Source organism: Larimichthys crocea, chromosome XIII (genome assembly GCF_000972845.2).
Source record: "Larimichthys crocea isolate SSNF chromosome XIII, L_crocea_2.0, whole genome shotgun sequence".
Classification (NCBI taxonomy): Eukaryota; Metazoa; Chordata; class Actinopteri; family Sciaenidae; genus Larimichthys; species Larimichthys crocea.
Window position 1 is genome coordinate 42,579,539 of NC_040023.1, and position 15,372 is coordinate 42,594,910.

A 15,372-nucleotide genomic window follows, 5' to 3' on the forward strand; every position below is an offset into this window, starting at 1 on the left:
CAAATGAACTCTGCAGGATAACAGGAAAGACAGTCAGCTTGGATACAAGATGTTTTTTGAAATTGGAAGTGGAATGTTTTGCCGTCAACAGAAGCTTTTCACCAACACAGTGTGCATTTTACCGTTATGTTGTTCTTGTCCTTTTCACTGGCGAATTGAAAATAATGTGCGTACTTCCATGAATCAAAAGCTGTTCTCACACACACACACACACACAGGTAACGTAGGTCAGCAGATGCTGTGATGATGCGTCTGTGCCCTGACACATCCGCAGGTGGCACAGTACTGTCTGACAAAAAGCAGGCTGCTGTCGGAATGTTTCTTTCCTTATCTGGAGAAATTCTTAAAGCAACGGATTACTTATTTAAAAAATAACAAATTTACTGATTGCTTAACGCACAAAACTAACGCGTTATGTTACACAGTACATGAAAAAAGTCATTAGAGTAGTAGGTCAGGTTAAAAATTCACGCTCAGTACAGATCAGGGATCTGAGACTAGGCTGTAAACATGTTTATTTCTGCTGTGAAGTTAACATGGGGGCTTATGGAGACTCTATTCTGTAGCCAGGCTCAAGTGGAAGCTTGAGAAACTGCAGTTCATGGATTGTTGGTTAAAATGATTTCAACTGAAGTGCTGGAAAAGCTGCAAACAGATGGTGCTGTATGTAAGCTACACATGACAATGAATTTTCTGTCAGCTGGAGCAACTTGAATTTGAGAAAGATATATAAATCTGACCTGTGCAAAAACTAGCTTTGTAACTTCGCATCTTTTCAGCTGCATGTGTTATTTTGTAAATTGAAATGGTAGATAACAATGGGCCTCATGCATGAATGTTTTTTTTTTTAAATTATATTTGTATATTATATGTTTCACATAGAGCAATAAGAGGAAAATGAGAAAGTCCTATATGGCATTCATGTAACATGGGCACACACTGGTTTGATAATGATTGCTGCACTTAATAAAGACGCCTCTTTAAAAGGATCTGCAGCTGTTTACAGGATCAATATTGCAAAGCTGACACTTTTACACTTAGTTTACTCAAATATTTCCTGGGTCAGCAGTCTAGGGAGTTTAACAGCAGATTCCTGTTTATTGAGACAGAATATTTTATAATCTGGCCCTGCCTCAATAGGTACCAACAAACAGCATTTCTGATTTGTAAAGAAATATATTTGGTTCTGAACACTTAGCTTGCATATAGATGCTTTTCATGTGGAGCTCTCGATGTCACACATTCCTAGGCAGGGCCTGGCCTGGGCATGTTGAAAACAAGCTTTTCTTATTTGGTTAGACGAATATGAAATGCAAATAGGAGGATGGGTGACGGAGCAGGGATAAAATAAAGTGAATTCTCAACCCATTCATTACCTCCTTCAAAGAAAGAAAAGGAAAGTGACCATAAAATGTGTGCTGGAATAATGGCCAGGATTGCCTTTGAGAAATAATTAAAGCCTCTTTGCAATGCTCCCCAGCCTCCAGGAAAAATCCCCATCTTCTGCATGGTCTACAATTGATGTTTGGTTTACCAGCCCCTCTGTATAAAGCAGACCTTCAATAAACTATATCACCCTATTTGTGAGAGTAATACAGCCCAGTGCGGTCCTCAATTAGGTATAAATGACACAGCAAATTGGAAAATTAGGAGGAGAGGGAAGGATAATGTGCTCCAAAACAGACTAAAACCAATTTATTAGGAGACCAGGAAGGAGACAAAGGGTCTGTTTCTGTCCTGCAACAGAAAATCACACTTAGAGTTCAGGTGCCTTGCTGTTCACCTTGTCACACACTGTGTGTGTTTGGAGGCTGATCACTTAGTATGACTCAGACGTGATGTGTAGTGTGTGGAATCACTGGTTGCACTAATGGGTGATGTGTGAGGAGGAATGAGACAATGTTATCCTCCTTTAATGCAATATATTTTACAGTTAGACAAATATTAATCATAGTAGAAGAGAAAAACATCTCCAATTTATATGGATTGGGTTTATCTACAAAGGTTTTTATCATGGAGAACAAAGTACATGCACAGATGAAATGAGGCAACAATCAAAAAGAAATATTTATGCTGTCTATGTATAAAGATGTACTGTATACATGAAGCATTTGAGATGATACATGATTCTGCCAAAAGCTCATTTCAGGTCATCACAGGACAGTGTGCTGCTCGTATGGATGGCTGGGTGTCTGAAATCCTTCAGCTGACCTGGGCTAAGTTCACCACACTGGTGAGTCTCTGCTTTGCTGAAGTAACCTGTTATTCCTTTTTTAAGAGGACAACCTTGAAGGCTCAGTAAATTACCACATTAGTACAATGTAAAGTATTCATAAGCAGCTATGAGGTTAATTAATAATGGCTTAATGACTTAAGAAAAGCTATTCAAAGTACCTGTCAAAAAAAATGTATGTGCACGTCTCTACATTACAAATGACTGTGTTTGGCTCGACCAATTTTTGAGTTTCCATATGAGCAGAAACAATGACCTGTGAGTTAAAGCTGTTAAAGCTGCATTAAATATCCTCTCTGGATCCAAACAGCAGCAGTCAGAGTGATGTCTTTAATACTCTGTGTGATGCCGTTGTAATGTACCAACCCAAACCACCCATTGGTGAGTATTTTCCTTCACATTTTGGATTTCACTGCCTGTAAGCAGGGAGTGACTGTAGCCGTGTTAGTGACAAGGCTCTATGGAGGGCAATGTTGGTCACATGGTCAGTCCAACACTTTAGTCCGGACTAATATATCTCAAAATCATCTGGATTGAAATTGCTATATATATTCATTGTCACAGGAGGATGTATCCTGATAACCTAATGGCTGACATTCCTTCAGGTGTAGGGTAAAAACCCCCAAACCTAAAGGTGCACCACAGGTTTATGCACACGCTCATATAGTTTCATCTTTTCATCAGGATGGGAGACAAAAGTATTTCTGTGCAGAAGAAGGAGTAAGCCTCCTGGAGATCTTTAGAAAATACCAACTTTCTCCCTGGCATGACAGCTAACAGCCAGCCTACAGCCTGGTTCTGTCAGAAAGAGCTGCAAGTGACTCATAGGCTAGTAACAGCCTTGACAATGAGACATTGATTGACACACTTAGAGACAAGTCAGTGTTTTTATGTTTTTATAATGGGGTAGACAATAAAGATATACCCATAGACAGTATAAAACATGGACCTAGCCAGACATTTAGCCAGTTCTGCCCCCCACCCCCACCCCCACCCCAAACTTGTTTATTTCTGCTGTGAAATATTTTAACATGGGGCCTTATGGAGACTGACTCGTTCTATAGCCAGCCTCAAGTGGCCACTTGAAGAACTGCAGTTTCTGGCACATCTGTGTTTGCAGCACTTGACAGACAGAGACTGTTGGTTGGACAGAACATGATAAATATCTATGTAAGCTCTGAAAAGAAGTACAATGTTAAAAATAATGTTTCAATTGTGGTGAAAACTGGAACAATTTAGTGTTTTACAGATATTTATGGGGACTCAGGACACCTTGAAGCTTGAAACCCAGAGAATCCTGGACAATGTGGGACATCTGGTTGCTCAACTCTAGTGTCACTATGAGGCTAAAATTTGTGGCCAGAGTGACATGTTGTGACAGTTATCAGATGGATTGTCGAGTAAAACAGTAAAGACATTCCCATCAGCCTCAGCTTTACTTTGTGCAAATGTTAGGACATATCAAATATTATACCTGCTAATCACCAACATGCTAGCATTGTCACTGTGCCCACCATGTTAGCATGCTGATGATCATACAGTATATGTCAAAGCACTGCTTTGCATGGCTATAAAATGTCTAGTCTTGTTTTCTTTTGGGCAGATTGGTCAGTAAACCTGTTCAAGGTTCTAAAAAAAGAAGGATGTCAGACTTTGGTCTAATACAGAAACCCGCTCTGGACTCTCAATATTTGTAGAAAATAATACAGTGCAGAGTTTTTAGTGAATAATCATTTTGAGTTAAGAAATAGTTTGTACAATGTTTCGGACAGCGTGAAAACAAACAAAAAGCCAAGCTGACAGCTTCTCATTGAGTTTTTAGAAGCACTCTGTATTTTCAGAGATAGACAAGCAAAAGGAACTGAGCTGTCTCTGTTAGGATGCACCTCAACTTTGATGCAGCAGTAAGTTCACAGGTTTCATTTCCATGAATATTTCAGGCTATATGTCTTTCTGTCACCAAGACCTTGATGCTGCAGGTCCCTCATGTGTGACTTTATGGAATGTGCTTACCCAGATGATTTACCAACTTTTAATTGTTAATTTTGTCTTTAACAGTGTCCAAAGGCAGCTGTGTTTCATACTACCTGCTGCCAAGATGGTCAGCTTCAAAGAGAACATCCTCCCCACTGTGTCCTGTCTGCTTGCTGAACATAGTGTGGCAGCAACTCCTGTCCAGGTGTGCACTTGTGATTCTGGGCACAAAACAATGCAGAGATGAAGTTAGCACTGATCATAGTGCTGTGAAGCAAAGATCACACACACACACACACACACACACACACACACACACACACACACACACACACACACACACACACACAGCTGTCTCTCTTGGATTCACGGCAGCAGACCTCCATGATAAAATAAGTTGGGGGATCAATTTGTCTTCATTTCCAGCCTCTCTTTTTATTAGATGCAGTGGTGAGTGATAGGATTGGGGGGATCTGCTTCAAGAGCTGCAATACAATGGACCTCTTCCCCATTTCCCATTAACACACGCAAAACAAAATCCAGGCTGGATCAGGCCACTTTAAAAAACTTCTTTAACATAATTTTGAACGTTGTTTTTCTGCTACAAGTCCTTTGTCAGTAAATCTCTCCCTATGAAAGAATAAGATGTTTGACTTTTTAACTTTGGGAGTTTTCAGCTCAACATAGTGAACTTATTGACTCAGTCTCTTCCCTCGTAACAGTTCTTCCTTAACTGAGAGAGCTGGGAGGGAGAGAGAGACAGAGTGGAGGAATGTAAAAAGACACTTTAGTACACAATACAACAAGAATATATCTCCAAACCTGGCCCTATAAAATCCAAATCTAGTTGCAACAGGATGTAAATGAAAGTATTTCAGTGAAGTGATGCTTCAGCTGCATTCATTCATTTTCTCTTTCACAGCCAGAGTAAGCTGAACATTTGACGTTGTATTCTGGGGTCATGTTACAGATGTAGAAACTCAAAAGTTCCCCTGTTTCCATGATGGGTCCGTGGCTGGTCCGTTACTGGTCCTTGACTGGTCCTCAGGGGCAGCACTGGTCCTGGCCACATTTGCACCCTGGGCGAGACCCCCCCACCCCCCGAGGCGAATTTTTTTTTGGTGCGCCCTCACGTCCGCTTGTGCGCCCTAGGGCTAGATTGCCACCTGGGATCAGTCTGTCCGCCGCCCCCCCTCCGCCTTGCCAACCAAGTGATCCCTACTGTTAGTATGTATGGGGACCATGTTGTCTGTCGTCTAATGTCTGTTAATGTTCTATGTAGTGTATTGTCTTGTTTTGTATGTATTGTATTGTTTTGTTCTGCATGTACACAGGCTCCCTCAATAAGCTTTAGATAGCTTCTACAGGAGATCTGATTCACACACAGGTGTATAATCTTCTTTTCCTTTTAAGTATAAATAATGACAATTACTGGATGTCATTATGTTCTGTGTGTGTGAATAAAGAAGAAAGAAAGAAAGAAAGAAAGAAAGAAAGAAAGAAAGAAAGAGAGAGTGCGTGAATGCGATAGAAGAGATGCATCAGTAATTTTGTAAGGACAGAATAGCCTAGATCATGGGTCGGCAACCCGCGGCTCCAGAGCCACATGCGGCTCTTTGATCCCTCTGATCTGGCTCCCTGTGACTTTTGAAAATAATTGATGACTATTAAATTAAAATGTATTGTAGCATCCAGCCGGACGCGTGAGGAATAATGAGGCGTTATTTGGCCAACCTGCAGTCTCCGCGGGGGGCGCACGATCGCCCGAAAAAGAAAAAAACCTCAGTAATTTTCGATACCGCTCATTAAGTTAGCGGAGCGGGCGCTCCGGGAGGCAGAGGGGGGCGGCGGACAAACTGATGGGGGCGCACGGCCGCACGGCGGGGGGGGGCAAATGTGGCCAGGACCGGCGCTGGAACTGGGTTATTGTAGGCCATAACCACGCTAAACGACATAACAGGTCCCACACATCAGCCTCACTCGCGCCGTACTCCATCCACTCTCGCTCACACACGCGCGCTCCCCCTCTCACCTGCTCCCCAGCCCCCTGCTCTCATTCAGGTGCATTCACGCCCCATGGGAAACCACAGAACTCAACATCGTAACACTGTAACATTACTGCAGGGTCGCTACAGTATCTTGTTCGACTTTTCTTGTATTTGTTAGTTTTTGAAAATGTAATTCTAAATATGAAGATTATGGTGATATTGTTACATTTAATAAACCATATTAAAAATACATTTTTGGCTATGCGCGCGCATTCTTGAACTTACAAAACCGTTCGAACCTAGACAGTAGCTATGTTCCAACCAGACCGCAGGTAGCTAGAGCTAACTATGAAGAATTAGATAACAAAAGTGTCTGACCCCCGCAGCGACCGATTTCTTAACCCCAGGTAGGCCAACTATGGAGAATTCTAAGAAGAAAAGAAAAGTGTCTGAAGAAAACAGAAGTTTCAATGCTACGTGCAGTCCTTCATTAAATGTAATAATAAAAAAAACGTTGCATGCCGTGTCATTTTAAATGTCAAAAGGGTTTTGCGGCTCCCGGTGCTTTCTTTACGGTGAGAAACTGGTCCAAATGGCTCTTTGAGTGGTAAAGGTTGCCGACCCCTGGCCTAGATGTTGTTGATTTAGTAAACAGTGACATGTTAGATAATAAACACCATACATACTTACCCTCCTTTATAATGACTATTGAATAATATCATAACCTCATAAATCTGTCAGCTGCTTTCCTGTCCGGTACAATCGCTGGTCTCTGCCGGTGGAGGCTACATTATGTGTTGTCAATTTTGGACAAGAAGGGCTGTTTGCATTTTTTTTTTTTTTGTAATTTATGTTTTTTTTTTCATTTACTGTATTTTCATTTTTGTTCATCCCATAGGTTAAATCTCACATAAATAAATTGAACCATAAATGAAACTCCATGAAGCAAGAACTTTAAAATAATAATAATTTCTATTTTCCTTTTGGAAGATTTTTGCAGTTGTGCAGGTATTCAGTGCATGCTTTAGGCCAGGTAAGCCTGTACAAACACCACATTAGCATTCTCATTGCTCAACCTTTTGTTTGCACTTGATGGGCTTTTTGGTCTCCCAGTGTCACAGAAATCACAGAGCCAAAAATGCAGCTGGTTGACTACTGTATACTATACAGTAGCCTTGTGATTTGAGTGTGTTCATGAACAGGAGGATGACTCATTTACTGTATTTTACTGTAGCCTATACACTTGCGTCATTATGCGACGGTGAATGTTATTGACCTGATCTGTGGTAAAACTACAGTTCAAGTTCAAAAGATGGACTACAAAACACGTGTCTGAGATACTTACTAGATACTCCCCGTGCGCTCTAACCATCTTATGTTTCATGCAGAAAATCTAAACGTGGACAACCCGGTGAAAAATCCAACTTATTAGCAACGTGAGAATCCAAATATTAAATGAATATTGTCCACCTGTCACAGAAGTCAAATGAAGTGTTTGTTACGCTGGTATGGTCGCTCATCCTCCCAAAGTTTTTATTTTTAAATTGATGTTGTTTTTTTTATGTCTGGTTGTGAATGACGGATGGTGCGTTGATTTTTTGTTGCTGCCGTAAGGAATTGTGGGACAGCATTACCTCCTTTCGTTTTAAAGGTTGGTCCGGTGTATCCTATACTAAAGGAGATAATAAAGGAAGAATTGAAGCTCCTTTCCTTAACAGTCAGATAATTCAAACAGGTCCTATCATGGCGGCTACGTTAATACTTCCGAGTCATTTCACTCAGTGAGGAACCTTTCTAAGCAAAATTGACTATTTGACTGGACCTTAAAACACATTGTAGAACTAAGGAGAGCTGTGGAGTTGGGTGATAATTCTCTGTGGGTCACTAAAAGTGACACCATAGTCACGTGACATGTAAAAATGTTAATTAGTGCAGTTTTAACACATCTATACACACACACACATAAATAAGTGGAGGTAGGCTGCTGACCCATTACTCTGCTGATGGGTCTGTGGTCTCAGAGCAGAAATCTAGAGCCAAGGAGAGTGTGTAAGTGAGTAAATGCTGACCTCGCTGTAAGCAACACTGACGTGCTGTTAGCAAAAAGCCCTGTTCCTCTGTCATGCATCACAGAGCTGTCAACCTTCAGACCCCTGTGTCTGTCCGCTCACTTGCAAAGTGTTTTTAAGTGCTCCACGCTCAAGTCTCTAGTAGCAGGTGCTCATTTCCTCGCCTCTTTTTGTGGGAGAAAGCCAACAACATAAAAGTAGAAGCACATCACGCCTGTGAAGTTGCTGAGTTGCTGATTTTTTCCCCTCTCTTGCATAATCAGTAAAGGACATTAGAAGTGATGGTGGGTGTATTAATTTGAGTAATTTCTTCTGTGTGGTCTCTAAGAAGGACGGCCATTGCTGATGGAACTGATTACCAACAGAATTTTTAAATGAGCCAGATAAGCAAATTCATTTCAAAGCTGCTTCAAGACAACATTTCAACATATACATGACATTTGTAGCTCTTCTGATTTCCCCTCTCCCCACATGTGCGTGCGCTTCCTTTAGAAACAATACAGCTACAGATTCCAGTGCTGCAAACATCATGTGTATTATTTGCACCATGATTGCTTTTCTTTTGACATTACAGCAGCAAGAGAGTAGACACTAGTGTCTGAGTGCGAGTTGTGCTTAAGCAAGGTTTCACAGTGATCATAGCTACACAGAGCTTATTCAAACTGACTGAGCGAGGCTACAGTGTGGTTGCACCTGCCAAGGGCTTCAGTAATACAGCAGATCAGCAGGTTTATCACAGATTATTGCTGGTATCCTGCTGAAAGACCCCTTCTTTATTTTCCTTGTTCTCTATTTACAAGAACCTACAGCTGACATGGTCGGCTCCATGTAAAACAAGTTTTCCATCCTTGCAGCAGAACCCAAAAGAATAAAAACATTGAAGAGAAAGTTAAAGTGATTTTTTTTTTCATTTCAATTTAGCTTTTGGAGAAACAGGTTTGATGTGATTTAAATTGACTGAGGATAGCGTGGTCTCAGGTGTCTCCTGCTCTGAGATTGCTCGTCCGTCTTCCACAGCTCTGTAAATTAATACTGAATCCATTTTAAAGTATTTTGTGTATTTTTGTGTATTTTTCTCATAACCTGCTCTCAAATCTCATAGAATGCATTGTGATTCAAACATTGACAATAAAGTATCCTCACAGTTCAACTCCTTTAACAAAAGACAGTGATGCTACCATATGCAGTGTCATCTGTTGTCTGTAAATCTGTTATCCCATAAATGAGTTTCAGTGCAGCATACTGTCTCTCTGTCAGTCTGTCCTTCCCTGAAACATCTTTTATTTTATTGGGCAGCTGCTTTGCCATAATTAAAGCTGTGACTTTTTGCCTAGACTGTTAGTCTTGGCTTGTTTTACTCTCGGATGGACAGAGTTCAAGACTGAAGATTAAAAGATTGCTCATACAAAATGTACAGTGAAATCAGCTTCAACCTGCAAAAGTAAAGGCTTGTAGTTCAAAGCTCAGGACTTATGTATTGTCTCTGTAGGCTCTGCAGTCATCTGTAAATGTTACCAACCTCAGGTCGTGTGGAGGGGGCATATGGAAGTTGCTCAGTGTCAATGTCAGATCTGTGTATGGTCATTTTACCATCTCTCTGTTGTTCTTCATTAGGTTTCTTACTTTTTGTTCCTGGGAAATGTGTGATTTGTAATTTTTGGCTATATGAACAAAGTTGACTTCACATCAGCTGACCCTGTAGTCTCACATCTTACCTAAGCAGGAATCAGTTTTACTCAGTGGTTAAATTGGCTTTTGTTCACTCACAGTAGTCAATATCTCTCAAAACATTTGTCTTGCACCATCGGTTTAATACATATTTTATCAATTTATAACCTACCCTTATTTATATCTCACATCAATTTACATATTGGTAACTTATTTAGCCTACATTTCACCATCAATCTACACTGCAATTTGGAAAACCTCTTAACAAAAAAAAAATAGACATTTAGTTTCAGTAAGTTAACAATGACCTGAACATTTTGTTGTGACAGTACTCACCTTAATCTTCCCGCTGTCGGTGGGGCATCAGTGTTTGTAAAATAGTGTAGGGTATAGGGTGGTTGGAAAGCACGAATCGCTGTGGAGAGTCCGGTCAGAACTCTGGTGGGTCTCAAGAACCAGGCCGTGGAGTGCAGAGAGCGTTCTTTAATTCCAATAAAGCAGTCACTTCTTACGTGGGATTTCGTTGCAGTAATGTCTATTCTGTGGGTGTGGTTTCTAGGATGCACAACAACAAGATAAACAGAACAAATCGTGAGCATCACACTACTGATAATATACAACAGACGAATAACCAATATTAACTTAAATGTTACCACTTTACCACACTACGTGTAACTTAGCTCAAACTAACTGCCATCATTAATATGAAACTTATTAATATCAAACAGTGATCTACTTACAGGACAAATGGACGCACATATCAAAAAACTGGACCGGGAACACCAGAAGAAACCAGCTGAACTGCCAGAAAACTTAAGTACCTTTCCGTCCTCTCGGCTGCTGGCAAAACCAGTCCAACCAGTACCTGTTACTAGGCAGAACAGTACCAATACGCCCTCTAGTGGTCAATATTGAGACACTCCTGTCTCAGCTCCTGGTGGCAGCCAGCCTTTTCAACAGCCGCCCCCGAATTCAAGAAGTGAATTCGAACTACTGTAAAGGCCTCTATTCCTCTTCGGGAAGAGCAGGGAGACTTATCAGTCTTGCCACGGGTCGGGTGTATGTTCTGTCCTTCACCAACACTTCAGCAGACCGAACCCGGTTGTCAGCTCCAGGAAAGACTTAAGTGACCTTTCCCACAGGCCAAAGGGCCCGGGGCAACTGGTTGTCCACAGCCTCTGTGCGCCATTTCTGCCGGGCCTGGAGTCCAGGAAGGTAGTGTGTGAGGAAATGCTTCCAGAACTGGTCAGCCAGTATCTGGCTATAACGCCATCTCCGCCGACCGAGGATCTCTGGGCCATCATATACAACCTGAGGCAGGGAGGCATCACGCCGCCCCATGAGGAGACAGTTAGGGGTAATGGGATCAGGGTCCGCAATGTCTGATGAGACATATCCGAGAGGTTTGGAATTTAGGATTCCTTCAATCTCAGTGAGAACAGTGCGCAACACCTCCTCTGTAACTGTCTGAGCCCCAATAGTGACTTGAAGTGCGGCTTTGAGGGAACGGATCTCCCTCTCCCAGCATCCTCCAAAGTGTGGTGATCCTGGAGGGTTGAACACAAACCGGATCTGCTGGCTGGCGAGTTGGGCTTGAAGCTCAGGTTGGAGGGATTCAAAAGCCTGCCACAGCTCTCTTTCTCCTCCTCTGAAATTGGTGCCTTGGTCACACAGGAGCTCATGCGGCTTTCCCCGCCGAGCGATGAAGCGTCTCAGAGCCATCAGGAATGCGTCAGTGTCTATACTGCTGGGAAGATCTATATGAACTGCTCGTGTCGTCATGCATTTCAACAGTATTCCCCACCTCTTCTCAGTCCTGCGACCAATCTTGATGACATATGGCCCAAAACAGTCGACGCCGGTGGAGTAGAAGGCGGGTTCAAAAGTGCGCTGTCTAGCTGGTGGCAGATCAGCCATCCTGGGCGGATCAGGTCTCCCTCTCCATTTTCTACACTCCGTGCACTTCCTTTGATGTCGACGCACTGCTTCACGTCCTCGCAGTATCCAATATCTCCTCCTGATTTCTGCAAACACTCTCTCCGGCCCTGGATGATGCAGCTTGACATCATAGTCCTGTATGATCAGCCTGGTCAAAGGGTGCTGGGGATCGAGGACAATGGGGTGAATCATGTCTGCTGTGAGGTCGCTGCAGCGGCGGAGACGGCCTCCCACTCTGATGAGTCCTGTTGCCTCATCGAGCTCTGGAGCCAGTGACATGAGGCGGCTGGATTTTGCCACTGGTTTGCTTGCAGCTAGTAGAGAAGACTCCTCAGGAAACGAGTCCCTCTGTGCCTGTTTCAAGGCCTCCAGTTCAGCAGCGGCGTAGTCATCAGCAGTCACAGGGGTTGAAAGGTCAGCCGCCCCATGCAGCTGGTGAGCGGTGGCCTCCAGATAGTCACTCAGTGTTTGATGCTGCTGTGGATCTGGCACGGTTGTAGTCAACAGCACAGCCATAGCAGTTTGCCTCATCTCACTCTCTGGCTCATCAGGGGGGGAACATGAGGGCTCTGGCCAATCCTCTGGCTGCTGCCTCAGGAATGTTGGGCCATGAGTCCACCTGCCACCATCCGCTAGGTCCATGAGAGTGAGACCTCGAGTGATGTCATCTGCTGGGTTGTCTCCTGATGGCACATATTGCCATGTAGCAGGTCCTGTCAGCTCTTGGATTTCAGCCACGCGCGTTCCTACAAAAACTTTGTAGCGACATGAATCCGATGACAGCCACGTGAGAACTGTTGATGAGTCAGACCATAGAGTGAGGCTGCGGATAGGGAGGGTCAGCTCTGTGGTAATAACCTTGGAGAGCTGTGCGCCAGTGAGGGCTGCACACAACTCCAAACGAGGGATAGACTGCTGTTTCTTAGGAGCCACACGGGAGCGTGCAGCAAGGAAAGAAACCTCAACCTTGCCCTGTGGGGTTTCAGTCCTGAGATAGGCCACGGCTCCATATGCCTGCTCTGATGCATCGCTGAACACATGGATATCTCTCGCGCTGGAGGGGTGGTCCATATTCTCACTGGAGTAGCACCTGGGCAGGGTTACCTTTGGCAGGTGTTCAAGCTCCGCCTCCCACGAGCGCCAGGAATGCAGCAGGTCATCCGGGAGCTGCGGGTCATCCCAATCTCTCTTCTTGGCCCACAAGCGCTGAACAAGAACCTTTGCTCTGGTGGTGTAGGGTATTATGTAACCGAGAGGATCGTATTGGCTGGCAAGGACTTTATATATGTTCCTCATTGTGGCCACTGAGCAATCCACCATGCGATGCTTGTAGGACAGGGTGTCTGACTGGCAGTGCCAGTGTAGTCCAAGGGCTGGCTCCTGGACATCTGGCCGACCATAGCTGAGCCACAGTTCACAGGTGTCTGACCTGACTTCAGAGGGAAGATGGGCGATGATGGTGGGGTCGTTGCTGGCCCACTGCCTCAGCTCAAATCCACCTTCAGCCAGCAGATGGCGCAGTTCATACAGCAACTCCAGGCAGCCTTATACAGACACGATGACGGCCCTCACCAAGATGTACGGGCAGCCACACAAGCTAGCTGTGCAACGCATCACAGAGTTGATGGATGGTCCAGATGTCCACAGTGGTGATGTGAAAGCTTTCCGTCTGTTTGCTCTTCGTGTACGCTCTCTGGTTGGCATGCTGGAGCAGCTGGGGTCAAGAGGTCGCATGGAGCTGCATTGCGGATCACAGGTGGTTCCAGGCTACTCAGTAAACTACCCCATGACCCACTGCCAGCTTCAAGAGATTTATCCACCCAATGAGAGTAGTTATTCCCACACTCGCTGACTTGGCTGAATGGCTGGAATATGAGTTGGAGGTGCAAGAGGACAGTGGAAAGGGTGCCAGCTATAGAAGAGAGGGCCCTCTACCAGAAAGAAAGAGAACCGGAGAGACTCCAGGCCCGCCAGCAAACCTACCACAATACTCTAGGCACGGGTAGGCAGCAGAGGCCGAGCACCCCTACACCTCCATCCAGTATCAGCCCTCAAGTCCATCCTCAGTAAGAAGGAGAAGGGGGCAGCTTACTGCCCATATTGTGATAACGGCAACCACTATCTGAACACACGTACCAACTTCAAGCAGCTGAACCGAGAGCAGAAGGAGGTGTGGATCAGAGGGTAATAACAGGTGCTGGCGTTGTGGGCTGGCCACCAGGCCGCCAAGTGCACCCTGAAGCCCCTGCAAGACATGCAATAGGAAACACCTGCTTGTGCACATGAGGTGAATGTGAGGAGCCGAGGTTGAAACACCCGAGACAAACCGCAGGGGAGCTGTCTGGTGAACACCACCAGCAGAGTCTGGATGTTGACCGCCCTACCACAACTGCAAGGTGCTCCTGAAGACAACAAAGTTACCATAAGGAAGGGTAAACGGTCACCGGAGGCGTATGGTTTTTGGATGATGGATCGGAGCGAACCATCCTTCTTCATGCTGCAGCCAAGAAATTAGGTCTGAAAGGCAAGCCAGAAGACCTAGCCCTGCGCACGGTCCGAACAGGAGGTGCAGGGGTTACATGGGGAGACTGTGTCCTTCACCAATATCCTGTTGACGATCCCAAGAAGCAGTTTAGGATCCAGGATGCATTCACTGCTGAACAGCTGGGATTGGCAGAGCCACACCCACCCACCGCTACGCTGCAGAAGAAGTACAGCACTTAGCTGGGTTGCCTCCCAACTCGATAGAGTTCATCCATACACCTCATACGCCAATGAGGCCCGTTCGGTTGGGCCCTCCTGTGGACCAGCCGCTGTGAGGACGATCCTGGGTTGGACTCTACAGGGCCCAGCACCAGACATGCAGCTCAGCCTTGATGCATCACAGTGTCTCCTCACTTCCACATTGTCCTCTCTTGACCTCATCTCTCAGGTGGGAAAACTGTGGCAGATGGATGTACTTCCTTATCGCATGTGGATGCAGGCTCTGTTGTGAAGGTGGAGCCAGATCAGGTGGAAACCCAGAGGAGTCATGGTATATATCCCCACCATATAGTTCCAACACACATGGAAAAAAACCATGTGGTGTACAACTGCTCCTTCCAGTATCAGGGACACAATCTGAATGAGCTCCTCCTGCCAGGCCCCCCCTTAGGCCCCTCCTTGCTCGCGGTGCTTCTCCGCTTCCGAGAACATGCCCTCGCCTTTAGCAGTGACATCCAAGGAATGTTCCATCAGGTACGGCTGCTCCAGTCAGACAAACCACTGCTAAGGTTCCTGTGAGAGACCTGAGGCCAGAAACCCCACCAAGTGTGTACGAGTGGCAAGTCCTCCCTTCGGAACCACCTGCAGTCCCTGCTGTGCAACATTTGCATTGCAGAAGCATGTGCAGGATCACAGCCAGCCAGGGGAGGATGTGCAAGTCATCCATAGAGAAGTCATTCTACGTGGACACTGTCTGCACAGCCTAACATCAAAGAAGCTGCTAGAGTTTTGGTGGACA

The 15,372-nt window shown here is 44.8% G+C and overlaps 1 protein-coding gene across 1 annotated transcript; it reads right to left on the minus strand.

Annotated features, from left to right (window-relative positions):
- Nucleotides 1-3,989: 3,989 nt before the first annotated feature.
- LOC113747478 (uncharacterized) lies at nt 3,990-14,356 on the minus strand. Its single transcript, XM_027287343.1, has 5 exons — nt 14,292-14,356; nt 14,007-14,115; nt 13,654-13,735; nt 10,269-13,414; nt 3,990-4,428 (listed from the first exon to the last, which is right to left on the minus strand). The coding sequence occupies exons 1-4, from the start codon at nt 14,354-14,356 to the stop codon at nt 11,055-11,057; spliced, it is 2,616 nt and encodes an 871-aa protein (XP_027143144.1). The 3' UTR covers nt 3,990-4,428; nt 10,269-11,054.
- Between the last annotated feature and the right edge of the window lie 1,016 nt (nt 14,357-15,372).